Source organism: Vipera ursinii (genome assembly GCF_947247035.1).
Source record: "Vipera ursinii genome assembly, chromosome: 1".
In the NCBI taxonomy this organism is placed as follows: domain Eukaryota; kingdom Metazoa; phylum Chordata; class Lepidosauria; order Squamata; family Viperidae; genus Vipera; species Vipera ursinii.
The window spans coordinates 216,625,263-216,650,104 of NC_139512.1; the positions used below are offsets into that span (position 1 = coordinate 216,625,263).

The following is a 24,842-nucleotide window of genomic DNA, read 5'->3' on the forward strand; positions in this document are numbered from 1 at the left end:
TAAGTGGTTTGTTGTTGTCTCCTTCCTAGGGCTGAGAGAGAGCGGCTGGCCCCAAACTACCAATTAGCTTTAGGCAGAACTGGAACTCAGTCTCCTGGTTTCTAGCTTGAAGATGCCTTAAACACTATACTAAACTAGCTGTCTAACCTCTCATTAAAGGTAAAGGTAAAGGTAAAGGTGACCCGCACATGCGTGCTAGTCGTTTCCGACTCTAGGGGCCGGTGCTCATCTCCATTTCAAAGCCGAAGAGCCAGCGCTTGTCCGAGGACGTCTCCGTGGTCATGTGGCCGGCATGACTAGACGCCAAAGGCGCACGGAACGCTGTTACCTTCCCACCGTAGTGGTCCCTATTTTTCTACTTGCATTTTTACGTGCTTTCGAACTGCTAGGTTGGCAGAAGCTGGGACGAGTAACAGGCGCTCACTCTGCTACGCGGCACTTGGGATTCGACCCGCCAAACTGCCGACCTTCTGATCGAGCAGCTCAGCATCCTAACCCACTGAGCCACCGCGTCCCTGCTAACCTCTCATTAGGATAATGCAAATAGCATATACACAGAGTGAGTGGAACTATGCCATCCCTAACAATTATGACAATTACGGTATAACCAGAAAATATTTTCGACAAGCTGTCAGGATGCAAGGCAGTAGATTTCATCCCATTACCAATTATTTCAGAATAGATACATCATTCTTTTTTTTGCTAACGTCAGTTGAACATGGAAATTCAAGATTTCCGATTATTCTAAGAAAGCATTCTAATGGTGCTTCGGGCCATTCACTGAGCCCTCTGTCAACATGCCAGTAGCCTCTCTTCACCAAGTCTAGCTGCTGTGCCAAGCTAATTTTTTTTAATCATTCCTTCCTTATGTATCTTTGGCTTCTCATTGTCAAGGAGGCTAGTAGTCTGATTTAGCCACTTCAAGCTGAACCTGTTTGCCTTGCCACCATGAAACTTGTGCAATTTCATATGAAATTCATGAACTGAGACTAATGAGTCAATACATTGAACGGGTACATTGAACAGGATGCCAGCCTGGATTTTATGTTTAAATGTATTCTTTCTTTATTTTTTTCATAAGTAACTCAAGGTGGCTAATCTAATACTTCTTCCTCCTCATTTCCCCACAAACCTATGAGGTGGGCTGGGCTGAGAGTGAACAAGTGGCCCAAAGACACCCAGCTGGTTTTTCAATACCCATCTTAAAAGTTGTAGAAATCATTTGCAGAAAAGAAAACCTGTCCAATTGGAGTTTTTGAGCATTCAAGGGAATATCAAGATATTTTATTCTGACAATTTTTCCTTTGATTCTCTGCTGGTGAGTGTTGGACTAAAGTCAAATCCAAGAAGAGAGAGCCAGTTAAGTGGACGTGGAAGAGGAAGATGGGGTCCACAATGATAAAATTATTTATACCACTATTTAAAAAGCCCCCAACAACTATTTTTGTGGTACAGGTTTTCTTTTGTGACCTTTTTAACAAACCGTATTAAATAGCTTTGTGTCATTTTTAATAAACTGTATTAATGCCTAATGAATTTTGAAAATGTCTACTATTATGTCAACATTCTTCAAATCCTTGAAAAGATGTCAGGTGGAAAATCAAAACATGGTCCCACTCATTCCAGAGTGCCAGATCTGAAATAATGGATTGAAGCCAAAGGAAGGCAGATTATGACTTAGTAGGAAAACAAATAAACAAATGTCTGACCTGCAAGAACAATTCACAGTGGAATCATTCCCAACCCAAGATAATGCATTCTCCTTTCCTAGACATGTCAAAACCCAAAACCTCTTTGGATTTCTGCATTAAGCAGGGGTTGGATTCAATAGTCTCTCTTGACTCTGTCACTCAAGACAGCCAAGATTTCAGCAGCTGCATGGACATTCACAATTGAGTTGGTAATTCAGTTCAGTTTTAAAGCTATTAACTGGTAAGACTGCATCATAAATGTACTGTAAATACAAAAGCCAAGTTTTGACTTAAAAACTTTCAATTACAGAAGACAAAAGGATTTGATTCTTTTCATATTTACACATTTATTATTTGCTGTACAAATTCAGGAGTGCAGTTCTGCCTCCCTAATTTTCTTTTAATGACCATTGAAACATGATGTATACAAGCTGGGTCCATGCAATTTCAATTTCTACAGACTTGTTTTTTAAAACCTTATTTCACGTACTCTAGGTTTTTTGTATAAAACATTTCCCATTTTGGATTTTTTACATTTTATTCCATGTTCAAAACAACTTTGGAGCAACTGTTGTGCAGCAACTGTAAACACATTTCTTCAGTTCCAAACAGCTATCTTTTGAAAGAGCAATAAAACGCGTTCCCACAGAGAGGGCCTCCTCAGGGTGCCACCGGTCAGAGAATGTGGGCTGGTGGCCCCCAGGGGGAGGGCCTTCTCTGTGGGCGCCCCGGCTTTATGGAATCAGCTGCCGGTTGAGCTCCGGATGGCACCTGGACCTTCGCTCCTTCCGACGCGGTTTGAAGACCTACCTATTTGAACAAGCCAGCCTGGCCTGATGGGGGATGTGCTGGGGTTTTTATTGGGGATTTTTACATTTTTCTACTGTTTTTAGTTCGGGCTCGTATTTAATTCTCTTTTTAATTTTCGTACTTTGTATTTTTATATGTGCCCTGTTCACCGCCCTGAGTCCTTCGGGAGAAGGGCGGTAAACAAATATAATAAACATAAACAAATATAAACATAAAAGTAATCCAAATGCTATTATTCATTGAGCTGCAAAAGAAGCCACTTACATGAAATAAATTACGGCAACTACTATGTGGACTTATGAACCTTGCATCAGAAGACAAACCTAAGCCATTTTTGTAAAACTTAAGCCTGACTTACTTAAGCTGTATTCCTTAGTATGTGAGTCTGCATCTGTGTTAATTAACTGTCACTTTTCCAGGGTAAATAAATCTTGAATCTGATATAGAGGGTTAAAGGAAAGATGTTCATTTAATTCTTCTCTTTTATGCCATTGGAAATGTCTGAAACAGGAAGCAGGTTCTCAGGTGAAGTGTCTACGATTTCATTCTTTTTAAAAAATAAAATTAAAAGAACACCTGCATTCGCCCATAGTGATTAAAATCCTAGAAAATCCTTGAATCTGAAGCTTAGAAATCAAATCATTCACTTTTTCTTCCATTCTTTGTGCGATTCACTGCAAAAGTTAAAATTGAGACATATACTATTTTAGAATAGGATCATATACTGGAGAAGTATTTAACCACAGTAATGCAATAATCTCGATACATGCATATATATCTAGCATGGTACTTCTGCTTAGGTAAGCAAAGTTATGAAAGTACAAAACAAGGTGAGAAGTTGTAAGAAAAAGGCAGATTAACAAAAATAAACAAAAAATATTTCCTCCTTCTTCTACGATTATTATCAATTCAATTTCAATCATTCACTCTATATGACCAGACAAATTTTGGTCACTCACTTTTGTACACAATCTTCAATCAATCAATCATTCTCCATTCATTTTATATTTTCTCTTTCTGTTTTACTTAAGTATCTCATTCCCATTGCATTCAACTTCCTTTGATATTTCTCCTGATAATATGCTCTCACTTTTTTAAATGAAAGAAACTACAATTACACACAATGTTTGCCTCATAAATTGTGTACATATATTTAGAAGTGGGATATAAGGGAACTCTTTACTTTAGATGTTACTAAAATAATGTGCATGAACAATGAACATACAATTAAACTGTATCATATGCTTTCAAATAAACAAATCACTAGTTTTATTAAAACATTTAATGTGATCATCACAAATTCAATATTCAAGAATAAAGATACTCTTTTCTTAAGTGGGAATGAGTGAAAGCAAGTTCATTTGTAGAGTTAATGTTCCATAAAATTTATCTGTTTGAAGCACCAAAACCCAACACCAAAACAAGTAGACTTTAACTTATGACCATTTTGTGACTGCTCATTTATGATAGACCCTCCAAAAGACATTTACAACCTAGCTCTGATGACTGCCTTCCCTGTGGATCTGTGACTGCATTTCAGATACTCAGGAACAGAGCTGCATCTTCCACTGTTATAAGTTGAAGACTACCTGTACAAGAACGCAAACTTTCCCACCCTCCCTTAACAATGGACTTTGGGGAGACCTATTAACAACTCAGTGCTGCCACTGAAATTAGTGGTTATCAAAGTTTTCTTCACCATGGACCTCCCAGATTTAACTCAAGATTTAAATCATAACATCTCTTTTAAGCGTTCACACTGCAGCTCCCCATGGGTCCGCAGACCACAGTTTGAGAACCACTGATATAAATTATAGTGCAATCTTTTTTGTAATAAGGTTATAAATGGCAAGAAAAGTTCACTCAGCCTTTGTTTCCAACTTGGACTTTTTTTTTATCCTGACAAAATACTATCAGATTGCAACATGCAGTTCCAACACACTCAAGAAAAAAGCAAAATGCTCTAGTTATGAGAAGCTAATACAAACGTTTTGCTTTTTTGTAGGACTTCCATCAAAAGGTGAATTCCATCTTAATTTTAATAAAAAGGGAGAAGTTGGATGTGGCCTTGGAATTGTAACTACTCTTTAATATTTCTTGACATTAGTCTCCTTACCTTCAACCTACTTCTTTTCACACATCTCTACTGATCTCTTTTCAGTTCAGTACTTTTTTTCCTTCCCTCTCTTTAATTACCAACACTTTCTCCCCTACTCTATGTTTAGCATTTCCTACATTAACATGAGCCATCTTTTATTCTGCTTTCAAGACCTTAATCTTTCTGTCTTCCAGTATGGTATTTACCTCCAGCAAATCAGCCTGTTTTCTTTCGCATGAAAGTTGATCTGTATTTTCAGAAGCTTTAATGTCTGGATTATCTAACGACGCCTCACATATGTAAACATCAATGGGGCCTTTTGTGCTTCTAACGTGTACTTCTATGCAGTCCTGAAAAATACCAATATGTTTTAAAGATGAAGGAACAAATTGCAGGATGGCAAATATTTTAATAGATGAAGGGTGCACAGTTTTCATTGTATTTCAAAACTCAAAGGATGCCAGCATATTCACAGGAAAGTGTTCTAATTCCCCAGAATGTAACAAGAATTTCCAGGTAAGCACTTCAGGAAGAGTCCCAAATATCTTATGCTGCTAACTGTTATATCTCTTTGAACTCTGAAACTAGCAATGGGTATGTATGTGTTTCCCAGTCTCTTCATAAGCTTCATAAGCTTCTCATTAAGGGTTTTTGCTTAAGATCGGTGGGACGAAGTCATTTTCATTTCAAATCATTACAGTTTGATCCTAATGAAATCAGCTCAGATACCTTTGAAACTTCAGAATGAGGTATTTTAGAGCGAGAAACCAAAAATGTGTGTAATTTCATTTCCATGTAGAAGAAACTGGCAGCCTAAGCTATAATTAAATTTTCAACCGGTATATTAATTTACAAGTACAGTATATGTGACAAATCTCCTTCTGTGACATTTAAAATAAAAATGAAAACTTCACTGTTGATCTTTGTAGGTACATCTTTTGTAGAGCTATGCATCCAATCAAATCCCAGTAATTTCAAAGCAAGTCAGGAAGTACCTACTTCTTTAGGAGGGGGTACTTCCATTCTGGTTCCTTCTGGAGCCTTAATTGCAATAATAATCTGTTCTTGAAATGTCTGAATGTTATGGATATCTTGATAGTTCACGTAAGCTAATGTATGCAACAGTTAAGAAATTTTAACAGCAGTAGTAGAAAGTATTGCTTACCGTACTTTTAATATATACAATGTGATTATTAAAATATTATAATTACACAAAAACCTAATGTTGTTCAATTCCAGCAACTCAGAATGTTTGTCAACATTAAGGAAAAAGGATATTTTGCATTTTCTTTATCGTCTGTTAAGTCAAACAACTGATGAGCGCAATCTTTGATTAATTCATCTAACGCTTCTTCCATTGTTTTCAAATCAGAGAGTTCATCTCTTAACTTCTGTTGCTCTGGTGTTCGTTTAGTAATATGCTTAATATCTGAACCCCTAAGATAATTTAATAAAAAAAAAGGTATAGAAGGTTTAAGTTTAAAGGTATAAGTAGCATTGCATCATTTATCGATACCCAAATCATTTTTAATGACAGCATAAAAATATCTATATACTACTAATCGTGAACTGGGCAAAATGGTACATCACAACTTTGTCGACAAAGATACCTCAAATGGGCTAGCTTATAGAACTCTGGGACTTTTTACTCCTGAGGAAGTGATACTGGGGAAGCTATGGCTGTTTCAGTGCTGCCAGGTTGCTGGGGTCACATAATCCTCATTTTCAATATTCTGTGACAGCTTCCTAGACACTCACGTGATCCCTTGCTTCTGTCCCCACTGAGTAGAACCTACATACCTGCCTTCTGGGAAAAGAAGTAGGAAAGGGAGAGAGGAACAATGAGGAATGAACCCCACACCCCCTTCCTGGCCTCAACTGCCCTCCCAATCCCGTCTCCTAACCCATGCAGCCCCTCTTGCACATCCCTGCGACCCCATCACCTTCCTGACCTGCACTTTCCCCTTGCACAGGCTCCCTGACTTGTATACCTCCCTGCTATCATGCCGGACCCTTACCCCTGTGCATTCTCCCACTCTCCCCCCCACAAAGGTAAAGGTTCCCCCACACGTGTGCTAGTTGTTTCCAACTCTAGGGGCCGGTGCTCATCTCCGTTTCAAAGCTGAAGAGCCAGCACTTGTCCGAGGACGTCTCCGTGGTCATGTGGCCGGCATGACTACGCCAAAGGCGCACGGAGCACTGTTACCTTCCCACCGTAGTGGTCCCTATTTTTCTACTTGCATTTTTACGTGCTTTCGAACTGCTAGGTTGGCAGAGCTGGGACGAGTAACAGGCGCTCACTCTGTCACGCAGCACTTGGGATTCAACCCACCAAACTGTCGACCATCTGATCAACAAGCTCAGCGTTCTAACCCACTGAGCCACCACGTCCCTCCCCCCCCCAACCTGGTAGCAAACCACTTATCTGTCTGTTGGCCTTGGACTTGCAACTTCCTGCTGGCTTCCCCAGTTTCTCACTGCAAAATTCTCAGAAACAATGTGAATGGGGAAGCCAGCAGGAATTCTAAGAGAAGGAAAAAGGACAGAAAACAATGACAGGGAGGGAAAGAAGTGGGGGAAGAAAAGAAAGAAGGAAAGGAGGGAGAGAAGGAGGGAAAGAAAGGGAAGGGAAGGGGAGAATTTCCAGGGCTTCCTGCCAGCTTCCCACAAAGAAACTCAATGGGGAAACCATCAGGAAGTCAGTAGTCATTCCCACTCCTGCTGCTTTTTGCCTTCCCTTGGTCATTTCACTGTTTAGGTTATGAAACATCTCTGAAACAATGACCCAACAGGGCACAGGTTGTCTGAACTTCTAAAATCAGGTATCACTGGCAGCTACACATTTCATGGCACTAAGATATATACTAATAGTCTATTCTTGTACAGACTTGAGCAGTGTAAAGATCAAGTTGTATATATATTGTTGTGTACATTTTTACACAATACAAGATCTTTACAAGTATTACATTAATAATATTTATATATAAGAAGCTCTACAACATTGCTAGAGATTCTTTCCACTTGAGATTCTATTGCGGTAAAAGCTGAAGCAAGGAAGGGTCTCTGTCTCAATAGTTTGATACTCATATTAAAGTATTATGAAGCTTAGACCAAGCTCAAATATTTACATATATAATTGTAGAAATCTTTGGTCAACCCTATATCGTTCTCTCCATAGCAGAGGTAGTGAACAAGGCTATTAATTTAAAGTAATGAATTTGTGTCCAAGATGCCTTCAAAGTTGTATCACACTCTTAATAATTAACCGTTTGAAATAATGTGTTTTTGCCACATCATGTTTAAATATCTAGGATCTCAAGCACAAAAGTTTAAAAAAAACAGCCAGTCAACTTACACCCATTGGATATGATTCTTGGATCTTTTCTGAACGAGATGTATTCCATCCAACACATTGGTAATATCATATACTCTTCGTTTCCGTACTCCTAGCAAACGAGATACTTCATTCAAATCAAGGACTCCTTCTGGAGCAGCTTTGACAAGATCCATGAATCTTCTGGTCAGCTGAACCAGAGATCCATCATAACGCGGCTTTCTGCCTTTCATTGATTCTGCATAGGTTTAAATAAAAAGTACAGATTAACCCACTGTAACATGGTTGTAACATGGAAAACCTCTCACATTTGTCATCCAGAGCTTTTGAGCTAATCACCCTATCTAACAGGCACCAGTTCAATAATGAAACGTATTTTCATTACCTTTAAAAAGTTCATTCCTTAAACCAGATAAATTATCTTTCAGATTAAAAAAAACTCCAAATATATATATATATATATATATATATATATATATATATATATATATATATATATATATATATATATATATTTCAATTACTGGCAAACACAAACTTGTGCTGTGCTACCAACAGGTGCTGCTTACTGACATTCCTGATCCTGTATTACCATAGCATGGGCAAGAATGGTCACTACTGTCATTATTGGCTCATTCTGGATTTTTTTTCAAATACTGTACATGTTTCCTTTCCTACTCTGGGTAAAGAAATAGCACAGGAGTACTCCTGCATGATTCAACTCATGTTCATGGAGGAGGAAATTCGACTCATATGATCCTACTTGAATTCCATTCCTCATCTTGACCCCTCTACCCTTTGGCTCTGCTCCTCTTTCATTTCTCTGAGTTGAGGAGTGAACTTATGGGTGGCTTGAACTCCTGAAATACGACTGTGTCTCAGGTATCCATTGCTTCTTCAGAGGGGGAATGCATGGGATGAACTCTTGATGGGTATTCTACTAGGGATGGTTAGAAGGGCATTCTTACTTCAGGTACTCCACACATTCCCTCTTGACAGAACGCATGAGGTGGTTGAGGTTGTTTAATGTAAGATGAGGTCTCACAGTGTTAGGTATCTGCTCCAGGTCTCTTCAAGGCAAAAGTGACAACCCAGACACCTCACTTTGCCCTAATAGAAAAAAAATGCTCTGCTTAAGACAAAACAAGGAAAGCTGTTTCTCTACTTCCTCAGAATATTTTTTCTAATGACAGAAATGAATGAAGGCAAAAAGGGTTTTGCTAGCTGGGATACAAGCACATCATCCAGCTCTGCATTTCTATGTACAAGACTGTCCAACAACAGCAACATTCACTTCTCCCTCTTTGTTTTTAAATATTTACGATTACTTTTACGTGGATGGGATTCTGAATGTGCTAATGTAAGTAAGATGAAATTTATCCACTCAAAACATTGTTTCCAGAAAATGTTAATGAGAAAATAAATAAGAATTTTAAACTTTTGTAAAGGCTCCACCTTCATTGTTTTATGCCTAGCAAAAACCAACTTACTTCATCCTCAATATTTATATGTGCCTGTGAAGTGTATAGTACTGTATTTAAGAGCAAAAAAGAATGATGCTGTATGCAAATTCAATAAACTGCTGATCTTGTGACAATCTGGCTATGTGAATAATCTTTCAGCAAATGTGATGTTTGGTGATAAGAGATTTTAAAAACTGCATAACAATATTTTCCCTTGACATAATTATGTCATAGTTATTGTAATTATTAGTATTATCTCCAAGTAAGAGGTCCTCCAAAGTCCCTTCGAAACACTTTATGATTAAATATCTAATGTCCCCCAAAAGATTACCTCTCCCATTCATGCATTTTATTTCTTCCTAATTGGATAACTTACAGATAGGATGTAAGTAATAAATCATTAGTTGTATGCAGCCCATTCATGCTCAGTGATATAGGTGACCATATAAATGTATTATTGAAAAAATAAAAACAAAAAGGCATTGGTATGCAGATCTAGACTAATCTCAACACAAAATCCTGACCTCTTGAAGAAGGCAACTCAGGAATTAAAAACTGGGCTTGGAGTTAAAAAAAAAATCATCTCTCACCATCTCTCATAGTATTAAAGATTTAAGTGGAGGTTAAAGACAAACCACCCACAACACATTAAATTCATTAAAAGTCTCCACAATAGTATTACAATAGCAACGATGGCACTGAAAAAACTGACTTACGACCAGTCCTTGGATTTACAACTATTGCAGCATCGCTCCAGTCACAAAATTTGGCACCTGGCAGCCAGTACTCGTAGTCCTTGGCTTACGACCACAGTTGAGCCCAAAATTTATGTTGCTAAGTGAGGCATTTGTTAAGTTAGTTTTGTCCCTTTTAGGACCTTTCTTGCCAGAGTTATTAAGTGAACCATTACAGTTGTTTAATAGCAGGGTTGTTAAACGAATCTGGCTTCCCCACTGACTTTGCTTCTCGGAAGGTCACATGACCCCAGGACACTGCAACCCTCATAATACAAGCGAGTTGCCAAGCGTCCCAATTTTGATCACCAGGATCACAATGCTGCAACGGTGGGTGGTAAATGTGCAAAACGGTCAGAAGTCACTTTTTCAGCGCGGCTGTAACTTTGAACGGTCACTTAAACGAACCGTTCGTACGTCCTCGAGGACTACCTGTGCTGTGTAGCAACACGGCCAACGTTTTTGGACCTCTGGGAATTAAAGCCCGGCTAATAACGCCAACCGAAATTCTTCACGCGGAGAGGGGAATTCCTCGGAGGGTCTCGCTGTGAGAGATAAGCGAGGAGGGAATAATAAACCAGGGGTCTTCAAACTTGGCCCTTTTATGACTTGTGGACTTCAACTCCCAGAATTCCTCAGCCAGCAAAGCTGGCTGAGGAATTCTGGGAGTTGAAGTCCACAAGTCATAAAAGGGCCAAGTTTGAAGACCCCTGCTTTAAACAGAAGCGGAAGGGGCCGCCTTCGAAAGCGCCCGGTTCCGGCCCCTGCCTTGCCCCCTTCTCCCATCCTCCCCACTGGCTCTGTTCTGTTTCTTCTTCAGCCCCGACACCGCCGGCTGGGCTCCCCCGCTCAGCCACCACCCCCGCCCGGCCAAGCCACTCCATCGCCGTTCCTTCTCCTACCCGCGCAAGGCAAGATAGAGGCCTTCGGGAGTCCCGCGGGCTGCTTTGGCCCACCCCCGCCGCCTCACCCACTGGCAGCAAGTCCAAGGACGGCGACTGGAGCCGCAGCTGCCGCTGCTTCTACTCTCGGTCCGGGGTCCGGCCCAACGCCAGGGCGGCCATCTTGGCCCAGCCTCTCCCTCGGCAGCGGCCCGGTAGAAGAAAAAAAAAAAAAGCGCTCCTTCCTCCGCCTCAATTGGGGGGAGAGGGAGGGTGTGTGGAAGGGAGAGACAGCAAAGCGCCGCCCGCTTCTCTTCCGGGGAAGAGCTGTGGGCACCTCTTCCGTCCGACCTTGGTCTTCGGCTCAGGCGGCGTCGAGAAGCCGCTCAGGGTGGTACGCCGTGGGCCGGAGGGTTCGCTCGGCGTTGGGGGCTGCCGCCGCCGCCGCCGCCTTCCCGTTTCGCCTGCGGGACTCTCCAAGTTGGACTTTTCAAGGCTTCTCGCGGGAGAATTGCTTCTAGAATGCCCTTTTTATTCTGCTTTAAAATTCCTTTTGTTTTGCTTTTTCATTTTTTTTTCTTTTAGAAATTCTTTAAATGTGTTACGTGCAATTCTTTCTTTCTTTCTTTCTTTCCTTACAGGTCTGGCGACCCCCAGGGGGAGGGCCTTCTCTGTGGGAGCGCCAGCCCTGTGGAACCAGCTCCCTCATGAGCTTCGGATGGCCCCAGATCTCCAGTCCTTTCGCCGGCCTCAAAACACTCCTTTTCCACCTGGCTGACCTGGACTGACAGGGATTTTAATTATGTTTTTAATTTTTTTAACTCTAATTTTTAATTTATTTTAATTTTAATTTATTGTAGACAGGCCTTTAATTTTAATTTTATCTTAACTTCTGTATTTATTGTATGTTATTGTTGTTAGCCGCCGCCCTGAGTCCTTCGGGAGATAGGGCAGCATATAAGTCCCAATAATAAATAAATAAAGATGACAACAAATGATGTTTTGAACGTATTTCATTTGTTATTGGGGATGCAGTGTTTTGACTTTTGGACAAAGAAAATGGACTTAGAATCAAAAGACTTTTGAGTAAAGGAGAATGCTTGTAACTCAGGGTACTTGCTGCTCTCTGAGCTTGGTTGTTTTCTTGCAAATGTTTCATTGGAGTGCTGTTACCTTCCCAGCAAGGTGGTATCTTATTTATTTATCTACTCACATTTGCATGCTTTCAAACTGCTAGGTTGGCAGAAGCAGGGACAAGTAATGGGCGCTCAACCCATTGCACCACACTCAGCTCTTGAATCCTGTCAGGCCTGTCACAGCTTAAACCGCTAAGTAAAAAAAACAATCCTTACTTATCTCCATTTGCTGAGAAAGGTATAATTTTATTAGAGGTCAAGTGTAAAGCAATAATGCAAAGCCAAACCTTGAGATTTGCACACCAAAATCACTAAGTTCTACTTTCCCCCTCTGTCTGCCTCTCACTGCCCATGTTTCCATAAGGGTCATTCTGAGCCAAGGTTGGTATGTGGCTCCCTCATTCTCCCAGCTGGGTATCCTTTGAGCAAGGTCTTGAGGTGGCTTCTAGCAAGAATATCTCTAATTCCGCTCTTTCACCTCTGCACCACATTTTCAGTTTAAATTGTGCATATTTCTCCAGCAATCTCCCTGCTTTCTTCAGTGGCACTAATTTTCTAAGGCATTTTTCTTGTTACTTCATCCTCTGATTCCACCAAATGTATCAATGGGATTTTGTAATTACATTTTCCCAATACTGAAAAATATTGAAATATTGAAAAATAAACTCTTGAGTAGCATTCATTCAGCCCATCAGTTTGCTTTTCTTTTCCTTTGTGAGGTCATGCTTCACAATGGTGCTGACAGATTAACTCACAAAGGAGAAGTAAATAAAACTTGTATTTTGAGTATTGGTGACTTAGTCAGGTTTTGGTTTCATTTTACAGTGTTTCAATAGCTTAGCTTTTGTTTACTTTTCAGTATTTGCTTGCTTATTTATCTTATTTAATATTACATTTGTTTATTTGGATTAGTTAATACATATTTATGTATAAACATAAATGAGAGCGGGCAACTAAATTTCATTTTTGATGTGTGCCGTTGTGCCCACAGTAAAAAATGTCAATAAAGATTATCTTAAATCTTATATCTTAAATCTATTTACCTATTTATTATATTTAATATATTTATTTAGTTTAGGATTAGTTTAGGGCATTAAGGATGGAGACATTTTTTATTATGCAGAGAAACTCCTGTTTGAGGTAAGAGATCCTCTTTTTATTTATTTATTTGCTTGTGAACTGCGTAACTCTAGCATGAGTTCAAGATTCAAAGAGGTAAGATGACAGGTAACATGACAATAATAATAAAATCTCCTTCCTAATTAATTTTTAACATCCTTGCCTCTTTTAAATGTTATATACGCACTCATGTTTTTAATTTTGCATTTGTACAATACCTAAAATGAGGGAGATGGGCAGTTCTTAAATATGATAAAGAAATAAATAGCGTGTATTTTAGTCTCCTGCCATGCTAAACTGCATTGGCCATGAGTCCTGGTTAACCCTAACCCTATCCTAAGTCCCTTTTTAGCACTGGAAAAGGTTCAGAGTGACATTGATCCCTATTTCAATTCACCAGGTGTAATGGTGGAGGGGAGAGAGCCCCTATTGTTTTTGGCTGTGACCGATGCAGACAACTGCTACAATGTGCCCTTCCCCAAATACTTGTTCCCATGCTTAAATCACTGACTGCTCCCTCACTATACACAACAGTGGAACCAGAACAGTACATGCAGCAATGTCTTCTCTGATAATCATCCCAGAACTGTGTCGGAGGAAAGGTGGATAGAAGCTGGCACAGGCTGACTGATTTAATAGTATTTTTATACTGCTGACTCCATAGGAACTCTTGACAACTTACAAACAGCTGCCTAAAATCCATACAACCAGTAGTCACGAGGCCCAGAGTCACCCTACTCTAAACTAGAGATGGGAAGATCCTAGCTTCTGACCCTGTTGTCATCAACACCATATCGGAGACACTGTCAATTGTACAGCCAGGTTCATATTGGAAGAAGAGAGCCATTAAAACATCACTTTCACTGCAGAGCAACTAAAGGGCAGCTTCAGCTGTCCCTGCAGCTGGCTAGAGGTGAAATTCAGGTGATGCCATGAGGGTTGTTACTTAACAGTGGTTAGTGAGGGTTAGAGGGACATGAGGATGAACTAGCTCAGGGGTAGGCAACCTCGGCTCTTTTATGACTCATGGACTTCAACTCCCAGAATTCCTGAGTCAGCTATGCTGACTCAAGAATTCTGGGAGTTAAAGTCCATGAGTCATAAAAGAGCCGAGGTTGCCTACCCCTGAACTAGCTGATCTGATTCACTCTAACTCTCTAAAGAAGATTAGCATATGGGATCCAACGGAACTTTTGTTCCTGTTAATCTTTTTTCCATAACTGGGAAATTTTACCATATGTGTATTTTTAAAAAAAAACAAAAACCAGTCGGCCTTCTGAGTCTAGGATTCCTTCTTTCAAGATTGAGTTGACTTTCTTTGACCCAAATAGCAAAAGACCATCTGAAGAAAAAGCCTTGGAAGTATAATTTCCCAGAAATTAAGTTTTTTCTTTTCTATTTTTTTCAAAAAAATAAAAAAATCTGAAACAAGACTTTAGCCAAGCATTTATTTGTGCTGCCACAAAAATTAATGAAAGCATGCATGAACTCACCAGGGGGGTCCCACTCTCTCCCACCCCGCCCCCTGGTCTAAACTAACCAGGACGGTGTTTTTCAACTTTGACCACTTGAAGATGCGTGGATTTCAACTCCCAAAATTCTCTTGCCAGCATGAATTCTGGGTGTGGAAGTCTGCACATCTTCAGGTGGCCACAGTTGAGAAACACTGAGCTAGTAACACTAAATGTGGCCCTAATTATACAGTAAGATTGGTTTTTATAAGAAAAAGAAAGGTTATGAGGCAATGCTTGAAACATTTTGTTCAACATAAATGAGGAGTCAGGCTGATTTTTAGGCAGTTTGACTTCTGGAAAGATGGCGAAGCAAATAAGCAAAGATGATCAGCTTCTTGGAAAACTTACAGGTAATCCCAGGACATTGATCCCTTAACATGTGGACCCCACCATGTTTACCTGATGCAGCATTGCAAGTTGGAAAAAAAATCCAGGATTACATTTTCAAATACTTTTTTAATCCATTGTGTAGAGAGTTAGAAACAATATACTTAAAAAAATAGGTTCAATCTGACAAATTGTGTAGCCTATGTAAATAAGCTATTTTTCTCTCACACTGACTTCAATAGAGACTTGCCCCCCTCCCCATAAATGAACAAAGAAATCATCAAAATCCCAAGCAAATTCAGTTATAGCTCCTATACTATTAAACTGATTTAACTTTATAGAAAACAATCTAATATGTTCTAAGATGCAGAGGCAGAGCAGGTAAAATTGAAACCTTTTCACTAATCCAAGCAGTTTTTGTTGACCCGCACTATGATTATTTCCAAGCAGCAACATTTCCAGAAATTCATATATATTTAAAATCCAAATAAAATTTTAATATAGTTCCAGATCACAGTTTTGAGGTATCATAGAAGAATTATATGAATTATATGCAAGGTTGATATTATTTTTAAAGATCTGAATTTTGTTTCAACTATAAGTATTAACGTTGGCTTATAGAGGAAGCATAAATTCCATTGAAAACAAGTAAAACAGGGGTGTCAAACTCAATTTCATTGAGGGCCGCATCAGCATTGCAGTTGCCCTCAAGGGGCCGGGTGGTTATGGCCAGGGTGGGCGTGGCCTACTGGGTGGGCGTGGCTAGAGTGTGTATGGCCTACTGGCTGGGCGTGGCCAGCTCTACATCGTTGGCATCAAGGGTGCCTCTGGGGGCCTGGGCAGGAGTGGGACAGATCTGAGGGTCTCTGGCAGAAAGAGGGTCTCTGGGCCAGGGCCAAGGCAGTGGGGGCCGTTCCCTCACTGTTTCCAGGATGGCTTTGTGGGCCGCATGAAACCACTTCACGGGCTGGATCTGGCCCCCGGGCCTTGTGTTTGACATGTCTGAAGTAAAAGATGCTACAATGTAAAAAGACTGATAATAGATTGATTTAGTTACCTTGCTTTTCAAAGTGTGGCTTTTTGGTCAAAACATTTTGCCAGAGCTACTGCAAAGTGCTTTGGAACAAACAGCATGCAGCCAATGCGCATTGTAACTGGATACAACTGTGTGGTTTTTTTGTGTTTTTTTTTGGCCAGGAGATTCTGACAGAGAGGAGTTGCAGGTTGCAATATTAAAGAACAAGTGTGAAAAGTACCAGAAGGCAATCAGCTGAGTCAACACTGTAAGTATCTTACATGATAGTAAAAAAATTAGAATAACCTCTGTAAGCGAGATTTTATAATGTATTAATTGTACTTCCTCAATTTCTTTTTACAGGAAGTCTCAAAAAAGACTCTGAAAAACAGAGTGTATAATGGTTCGGGAGCAGAGTATCGACAACTTCTGCTCCGACTTCCAGTCTCTACCGTTCTCTGGGAGAAAAATGACTGACCATGGCAGTAAGGTTTGTCCATTTGTTTCTGGGAGAGAAATAGGTATGTTTCAATTGAAGACTCTCTACTTTGTTCTAAAATATTTGTTTTTTTCAGACTCTGCGAGAAGCCAATCTGAAGAAAAAACTGATTGCGTGTAAAAGGTAAATGATACAGTTTTAAGACATTAGATTCTTTTTTCTTTAGAAAAATTATCATACAACATTTGGTAGCCTTTATTTCGTTGATCCCGAAGGAAGATCAGGATGCTACCCAAGCCAAAAACTACAGACCAATATCGCTTTTAAATACTGACTATAAGATATTTGCAAAAATTTTAGCCAACAGATTAATGAAGGTAATGCAGCAAGTGATTTATAGTGATCAAACTGGATTTATAAGTGGAAGACAAATGAAGAATAATGTGAGACATATTGTAGATCTATTGGAATTCTTGGAAAGAAATAATCAGATCCCCGCAGCGTTGATCTTTTTGGATGCTGAAAAAGCTTTTGATCAATTGGACTGGCAATTTTTAATGAAAGTATTAGAGAAAATGGAATTTGGGGAAATTTTTTTACAACCTATTAGGGCAATATATCAGAAGCAAACAGCTCATATAATAGTAAATAACAGTCTGACAGAATCATGCAATATTGAAAAGGGCACAAGACAGGGGTGTCCGCTGTCACCTTTATTGTTTGTTTTAACATTGGAAATATTACTGATCAAAATACGAGATTCAAATAAAATTAGGGGAATTCAAATAAGAGATCAGGATTACAGATTGAGGGCGTTTGCGGATGACCTGGTTATTACAGTAACTCAGCCGGATTATTCAGTTGTAGAATTGATGGAGATAATAATGTTATATGGGAAAGTTTCTGGATTTAAGATAAATACACAAAAAACTAAAATACTAAGAACATGACTGTAGCACAAAAGGCTGCTCTAGAAGAGCTAACGGGATTTGAAATAGTTAAAAAGATTAAATATTTGGGGATATATCTGTCAGCCTCAAATGTGAAGTTATATAAAAATAATTATGAAATGTTATGGGGGAAAATACAAAAAGAACTAGATAGTTGGAAAAAATTACAATTGTCTTTATTGGGAAGAATAGCAGCAGTGAAGATGAATGTTTTGCCAACATTTTTGTTTTTGTTTCAAATGATACCTATACTTAAAAAGGACTTAAATTTGGAGGAATGGCAAAAAGGAATTAATAAATTTGTCTGGGCAGGGAAAAAGCCACGAGTTAAATTTAAGAAAATGCAAGATACGCGTGAAAGAGGTGGTCTTAAAATGCCTAATTTTAAATTATATTATGAGGCTGCTGCTTTGTCATCGATAAGTGACTGGTTTAATTTAACACAAGGAAGATTATTAAATCTTGAGGGTCATGATTTGTTATTTGGTTGGCATGCATATTTATTGTATGATAAGAAGGTGGATAATGTGTTTAAGATACATATTTTAAGGTATGCTCTGTTGCGAGTTTGGAAAAAGTATAGACATAACCAACCCAGTGATGCCCTCTCCGTGATGTCCCGGTGCCTGGAGGCGGTTCAGGTCTGGATGGGGAGAAACAGGCTTCGTCTCAATCCCGCCAAGACTGAGTGGCTGTGCATATCGGCATCTCGGGTTAACCAAGTTATTCCACCTCTAACGATGGGGGGTGAGGTGTTACCCCCCGTTGATAGGGCTCGCAACTTGGGCGTCCTCCTGGATTCACGGCTCAATTTTGAAGATCACATAGGAGCCGTGACCAGGGGGGCTTTTGCACAGGTTCGCCTGGTGCGCCAGTTGCGTCCCTATCTGGACCGAGACGCCCTACACACAGTTACTCATGCACTTGTGACCTCCCGTTTGGACTACTGTAACGCTCTCTACATGGGGCTGCCCTTGAAGACCACTCGGAGGCTTCAACTGGTGCAGAATGCGGCCGCGCGAGTTGTAATGGGGGTCTCCCGATACTCCCATGTAACACCTCTACTCCGTGAGCTGCATTGGCTTCCGGTTGCCCTCCGGGTGAAATTCAAGGTGCTGGTTATCACCTATAAAGCCCTACATGGCCTGGGTCTGGGGTATTTGAGGGAACACCTGCTGCCGGCATCAAACGCCCTTCGCCCAGTGCGCTCCCACAGGGAGGGTCTGCTCAGGGTCCCGCCGGTAAGAGATTGCCAGCGGGTGACACCCAGGGATAGGGCCTTCTCAGTGGGGGCGCCTGCCCTCTGGAACCAGCTGCCGGTGGAGCTGAGGACTGCTCCCAACCTCCGATCATTCCGCCGGGGCCTGAAGACCTGGCTCTTTGAGCTCTCGGGCCCAGGCTGAGGAGATATTCATTTTAATTGGGGTTTTTAATAGTACAGGGTTGATTTAATATTTTTTAAATTGGGTTTTAACTTTTGTATGGTTGATTTTTAATTCCCTGTAAACCGCCCTGAGTCCTCAGGGAAAGGGCGGTATATAAATGCAATAAAATAAAATAAATAAATAAATAAGTTAAATTATAAGATACCAATTTGGGCAATACCTAAACATGCAATAGAAAATATAAATGTGGGATTCAAACAGGATGAGGCTACATATAAGGAAATTTTAAGTCTAGAAAGGAATGTATGGCAATTAAAGCCATATAATATCTTAAAATAAGAAAAGATTGTACAAACTTGGTTCCAGTATGGGCAATTACAGGCAACATGGAAAGAGGACCAGAAAGCTGGCTTTTCGATGATTGATGAAAATTTGGTAAAACAAATTAGAGATCAAGGTCAAGCACATATAAAAAGGATATATAATGCATTGATAGAAATTGACTCAGAAACGGAACTTATTAAAGATTGTATGATAAAGTGGGCCCAGAATTTTCAAGAAGTTATAACAGTGGATACTTGGGAAAAGATTTGGGTTAGAAATGTAAAATTTACACAGGCCCAAAACTTAAGAGAGAATTTTTATAAAATGTTTTATAGGTGGCACTTAGACCCTAAAAAATTAGCAAGCATGTATCCGAACTGCCAGCCCAAATGTTGGAGGTGTGGTTGTGAGGATGCAACATATTTTCATATATGGTGGACTTGTAAAAAGGTTAAAGCCTTTTGGATTAAAATTTGGTGGAATATGCAAAAGATATTTAAGAAAAGGATAAAGTTTTCTCCGCAATTGTTTTTATTGGGTGTTATTACAGATACTACTGTTATAGACACTAAGTTGATGTTGCATCTAATTACGGCGGCAAGACTTTTAGTTGCGCAATATTGGAAGAAGGGGAAATTGCCGACTATAGAAGAGTGGACTTTGAAAGTTTCCAACTTGGCGGAAATGGCAAAGATTTCAGCATATTTGAAAGACCAATCGCAACAGAGATATATTGTGGAATGGAGAAGATGGATTGAATATATTCAGAATAAATATGGGACTAAAAAGTTTCATTTAGCATTTGAACAAGTAGTGGATTTTTATGATGTATGATTAGTTATTTGTTACTTTATTAATATTATGACTATGGAGAGTTAAAGTCCGATAGAACTTAATGTTTTATTTTTGTTGTTAGCATATTTTAGTTTATGTTTGTATTATTATACCCTGTATTCAGCTCTGGGAAGTCGGGGAGGGGGGAGGGGAGGGGAGGGTTGGGGAAAGGGGAGGAGGGAGTTCATTGTATTTAAAAATTGTAAAACTTTTCAATAAAAAAACATTTGGTAGTAAAAATAAAATCAATTTTGCAACACAATGTTTATTCTTTTACATTATCGTGGTGTCAAATGCAAGAAGGCGACTCTGAATCGTGCTCTAGAAAATGATGAGTCCCAATCACAGATCGTTGTGGAGATGGAAAAATGTTTCGATATGTTTTTGTTTCATTCTGAATATGGTCAATATTTCTGTCATTCTGAATGCTAAGGTAACGTTTATACTATTTATGCTAAAAATAATAAAACCAACAATAATGCAGAAAATAATACTGTATCGTTGCTCTTTTTAAAGAAACTCATCAGGACTTGCAGTAATCTTGGCACCAGGATTTTATATGCCAAGTATTTAATATTTGCTGCTGTTAAAACAACTGAACTAAACTATGAGTCCCAATATTTCTTTGCCACTTTAAAATAGTGATTGATTTTGGAATGAGCAGGCCGCAGCAGTCGTGCTATCAGATTTGCACTACACACTAAGAGTTTTCCTTGCAATTTGGGAGAACTGAGGAAAAATCCATTCGACTGAAAGTGAATGGACCCCTACTTTCAGAAAGCTTTAGAAATAAAATCAAAGAGCACCACTGAAATTCATATTTAAAGTCTAAGATGAAAATCAAGTGAATTAAATGGGGAAATTTTGAAAAATGTTACTAAATTAAGACTTCATATTGGAGTGTTTCATGGTTAAGTTACATTTTTGTTACTGTCTACAGGGGATGTGCTGTCTTGTAGCAGATGTTTCTTCAATTGTTGGAATGCAGATCAGGAGTGAAGTCACATAATAAGAAACCATAGTTTCATCCAGATCCAATTTTAGTTTCCAAACCTTGCTGACAAAGTCCTGTGAATTGTTGAAGTGATGGGTGGTGTGGACAACCAGAAGAGCTAATAAGGTGGTTAAATATTTCCCAATTTGTAGTTGACAGAATTGATGCTGCTGACAATTGGCCTGAATTCTCTCTTTATGGATTTTGGGGAGTCCCTATATGCATGGAGTGGCTTCCCCAGGGTAAATTGTCCTTCAGTAGTTGTTGCAGGAAATTAATGACTTTTTTCTAATAACTCTTAGGATTGCTCTTCAGAGTCTTATATGTAGCAGTGTCCTTCAGAAAAGGGTCCATCTTGATGCTGTAGTCATCTGTGTTCAGGATAACTGTGTAACTTCATTTATCAGCTACCAAAATGGTGACTTTGAGGTCTCTTCTTAGCGATGCCAATGCTCTCCTTTCTTGAATTGTGACATTGGAGGGGTGTGTTTTGGCATTGGCGAGCATTGCAGATACCTTTATCCTTAATTGTTCTGGCTCTAGTTCTGTCAGTTTATTATTCCATTATTATTCCATACAGCATTAACCTAGTGAACTCTCAGGCTTCCCCCTTCCATTATATATTCAAGATGGACAGTATTTTATTGTTATGTATATGGAGGGGTGTGGGTCTATACACATGTTGTATGTAGTATGTTTTAGGTATGTGTCATGTATGTGTTTCACTTTGAGAGTGGGCAACTAAATTTCATGTTTTGATGTGTGCCGTTGTGCCCACAGTAAAAAATGAGAATAAAGATTTTCTCATCTTGATGGCTGACTCTGGCTGTGAGGAGATCTACATTTGGTAGCTGTTCTGGTGTTACTGCAAAATTCAGTCCTTTAGATAACACATTTCTCACCTATCAGTCAGACATGTCACTGTCCTCTCTCATCTGGATTGATTTTTCTGTTTTGTGTGCTTTTTCTTGTCTAAACCGTAGGATAGAACATTTGCCTGCCTTTCCCTTGTAATGTTGTGCTAGTTGTGCCTTTTTCATAAATTCTGTGACCTCCGCCAATATTTCTCTTGGAATAAGTTATTTCAGCTCTTGAAGTTTGTGTTCTACTCTCTCTTTCAAAACCTCAACTGCAAAATTAATCTATCATTCTTTCGTTGAGAAGTTGGAGCTGTGCTTTCAGTAGGAGGTTTTCTGTCCTGTATCCTATCACTGTTGAACACAAGTGCGGGCTGGAGTCCGTGTTATCTGTATCTCAAATTGAAGTGCAAATCCGTTCATATTCCTGCACCATTCAGGAAGGGCATTCATCACAAAGTATATGGTTAAAGGTCTGTGGGGAGTCTCAGTCATCCACATCATAGTTGTCTCAAGGTGTTTTTTCAAAAGGCACAACTGGACTGTTTTTCCTTGAACAAGAAAACATTTGGCTTCTCATCCAAGAAGCTTCATCAATTGTGACACTGGGGGGAATGGAAGGATAGGTTCTGACAGTTGAGAAGGGATGGTTTTAAGTTTGGAAAGTAATCTATGGTATTTTAAGTTGTATAATATATTAGGATAATATGAATTTAAAGCTTAGTTGGAAAGAGGAATAGTTTTAGACAATTGATATAAATTGTTTTATCTGGGATTGTTTTTATTGGGTATTAGATTGAAAAGTATTATTTTGTATTTGAATAATCATTGATATGATATATATATATATATGTTTGGAGTTTATATGAGTTAAAGTTCGATAGTTTAAATAGTTTAGGATTGTTTGCGTAAGTTAGATTATAATTGTTTGTATTTTTATACCCTGTATTTTGCTCTGGGAAGTGGGGGGAGGGGAAAGGGAGGGAGGGGTTGGGGAGGGGGAAGAGGGTGGGAGGGGAGGGGGTTGGGAGGGGTTTTTTTTGGTTTGTTAAAGATAAAATGTATTGTAAAACTTTTTAATAAAAAAAACAAGAGAAGGGATGGTGGGGGGATGGAAGGATAAATACTGACTGTTGAGACTGGATGGTGGGGGGATGAAAGGATAAATACTGACAGTTGAGATTGGATGGTGGGGGGATGGAAGGATAAATACTGACCGTTGAGACTGGATGGTGGGGGGATGGAAGGATAGGTACTGACCGTTGAGACTGGATGATGGGGGGATGGAAGGATAGGTACTTATGGGATGGTGGGAGGGGGAAATGGAAGGATTATATTTCTTTGCAGTAACTGATCATTAACACCCTCTCTGAGAGCTGTTGAGGCCACTTGGGGATTTGTCTTCTTTATCTGTTTATCTGGGTTTGATCTCCTATGTTGTGCCATGCACTTGTGAAGTAGTTGTTTTGTTTCACCAATGTGCAGATATGCATGTTTCACTGCATTTTATTGCATATATCACATTGCTCAGTTTGTGTCTGGGTTTTATCCTTGAGGTGGACAAGCTTCTGACTTTGTGTATCCTATCCTGTTTAAAGTGTGTATGTATTTGTGTTGGCCGAAAATGTCCTGAGCTTTTCAGATATGCAATGACAATGTTGCTATATTTGTTGTTCTCTTCTTTGTCTGTAATGGAGGAGCTTCTCCTGGGTCTTTTTATTTTATTTTATGAAGACCCAGTTAGGATAATCACAAGTTCTTACAGATTCCTTGATATGTTTTTCCTTTCTCTCTTAACTTTCAGCCCAGTCATGTAGGGTTCTGATCACTCCCATTTTGTGCTCCAGTGGGTGATGAGAATCAAAATATAAATACTGATCTCTGTGTGTGGGTTTCCTGCAAACTTCAGTGTTAAGGTTTGGTCTTTCTTAATGTGCACTGCAGTCCAGGAAATCCAGACTGTTTTCCTTAATATCTTCTTGTGTGAATGTATCTATCCACAGAGTTGATGTGTTTGGTGAAGGCTAGAGACAGGATGTGCAGTTACGTCTTGTTATATAGATATAGACTGTTATGTTCAAATCTGAAACATTTTGTTCTGCATAAATGAAGAGTTATATTGATTTTTAGTGAGTTTAACTTCTGGAAAGATAGCCAAGCAAGTTAGCAAAGATGATCAGCTTTTTGGAAAACCTAATCCCAGGATATTTATCTCTTAACATGTGGACCCCATCATGTTCACTTAATGCAAAAGAAATTCCAGGATTACTCCTTGCAGTACTATTTTTTAAACTATCATGTAGATAGAGTTAGAAATAACATACTTTAAAAATGCATTCAATTTGGCAAACTTTGGAAATTGCTATTTTTCTCTTACACTGATTTCAACAAAGACATCCTCCCTCCCCATAAATGAACAAAGAAATAAATAGAATCCCCAGCAAATTCATTTTATCTCCTATCTCATGAGCCTGATTTAACTTTACAAAAAACAATCTATTATGTGCTGCTAGCTGCAGAGGCAGAGCAGGTAAAAATGAACTCTGTTCATTAATGTATAACCAAGCGGTTTTTCTTGACTTGTGCTATGATTATTTCCAAGTAACAACATTTCCAGACATTTATTTATATTTAGATTTCAAATAAAGTTTTAATATAGTTTCTTCCCTATCACAGCTTTGAGAGATCATAGTTTCTTAGAAGGATTATATGGATTACGCATAAGATTAATATTCATTTAAAAAATCTATTTAGAGCTAGAGGATTAAGAGCAAAAGTTGATCTGAAGAAAAGCCCTGGAAGTGTAATTTCCCAGAAATGCCTCCTCTTCTTTTTCTCAAAACAAATCTGAAAGAAGACATTGGCCAACCACTGAAATGTGTCACACAATCTTATTGGGCAGAGAATAGGTTGCCTTTATGTCAATCATAGGCTTGA

At 39.2% G+C, this 24,842-nt stretch overlaps 1 protein-coding gene across 4 annotated transcripts; it reads right to left on the reverse strand.

Annotated features, from left to right (window-relative positions):
- Positions 1-2,279: 2,279 nt before the first annotated feature.
- On the reverse strand, positions 2,280-12,298 carry E2F6 (E2F transcription factor 6). 4 transcript variants are annotated; one of them, XM_083350775.1, is made up of 8 exons: positions 11,033-12,294; positions 10,563-10,675; positions 8,902-9,043; positions 7,955-8,171; positions 5,876-6,036; positions 5,599-5,711; positions 4,806-4,949; positions 2,280-3,175 (listed from the first exon to the last, which is right to left on the reverse strand). In XM_083350775.1, exons 4-8 carry the CDS (start codon positions 8,164-8,166, stop codon positions 3,173-3,175), a joined length of 633 nt encoding a protein of 210 aa, XP_083206901.1. In that variant the 5' UTR covers positions 8,167-8,171; positions 8,902-9,043; positions 10,563-10,675; positions 11,033-12,294; the 3' UTR covers positions 2,280-3,172. The 4 variants fall into 4 exon arrangements, with proteins under 4 accessions (XP_083206901.1, XP_083206902.1, XP_083206903.1 ...); XM_083350776.1 differs by lacking the exon at positions 10,563-10,675 and having other exon boundaries at positions 11,101-12,294; XM_083350777.1 differs by lacking the exon at positions 10,563-10,675.
- Between the last annotated feature and the right edge of the window lie 12,544 nt (positions 12,299-24,842).

Bases quoted from the DNA above. Each gene is read 5' to 3' on its own strand.
- E2F6 (XM_083350778.1), bottom strand. From the start codon at position 8,166: ATGAAAGGCAGAAAGCCGCGTTATGATGGATCTCTGGTTCAGCTGACC. The intron at 6,037-7,954 runs GTAAGTTGACTG...AAATTATCTTAG, and splicing joins AAGAATCATATCCAATGGGT to GGGTTCAGATATTAAGCATA. The intron at 4,950-5,598 runs GTAGGTACTTCC...GGTATTTTTCAG, and splicing joins AAGTACCCCCTCCTAAAGAA to GACTGCATAGAAGTACACGT.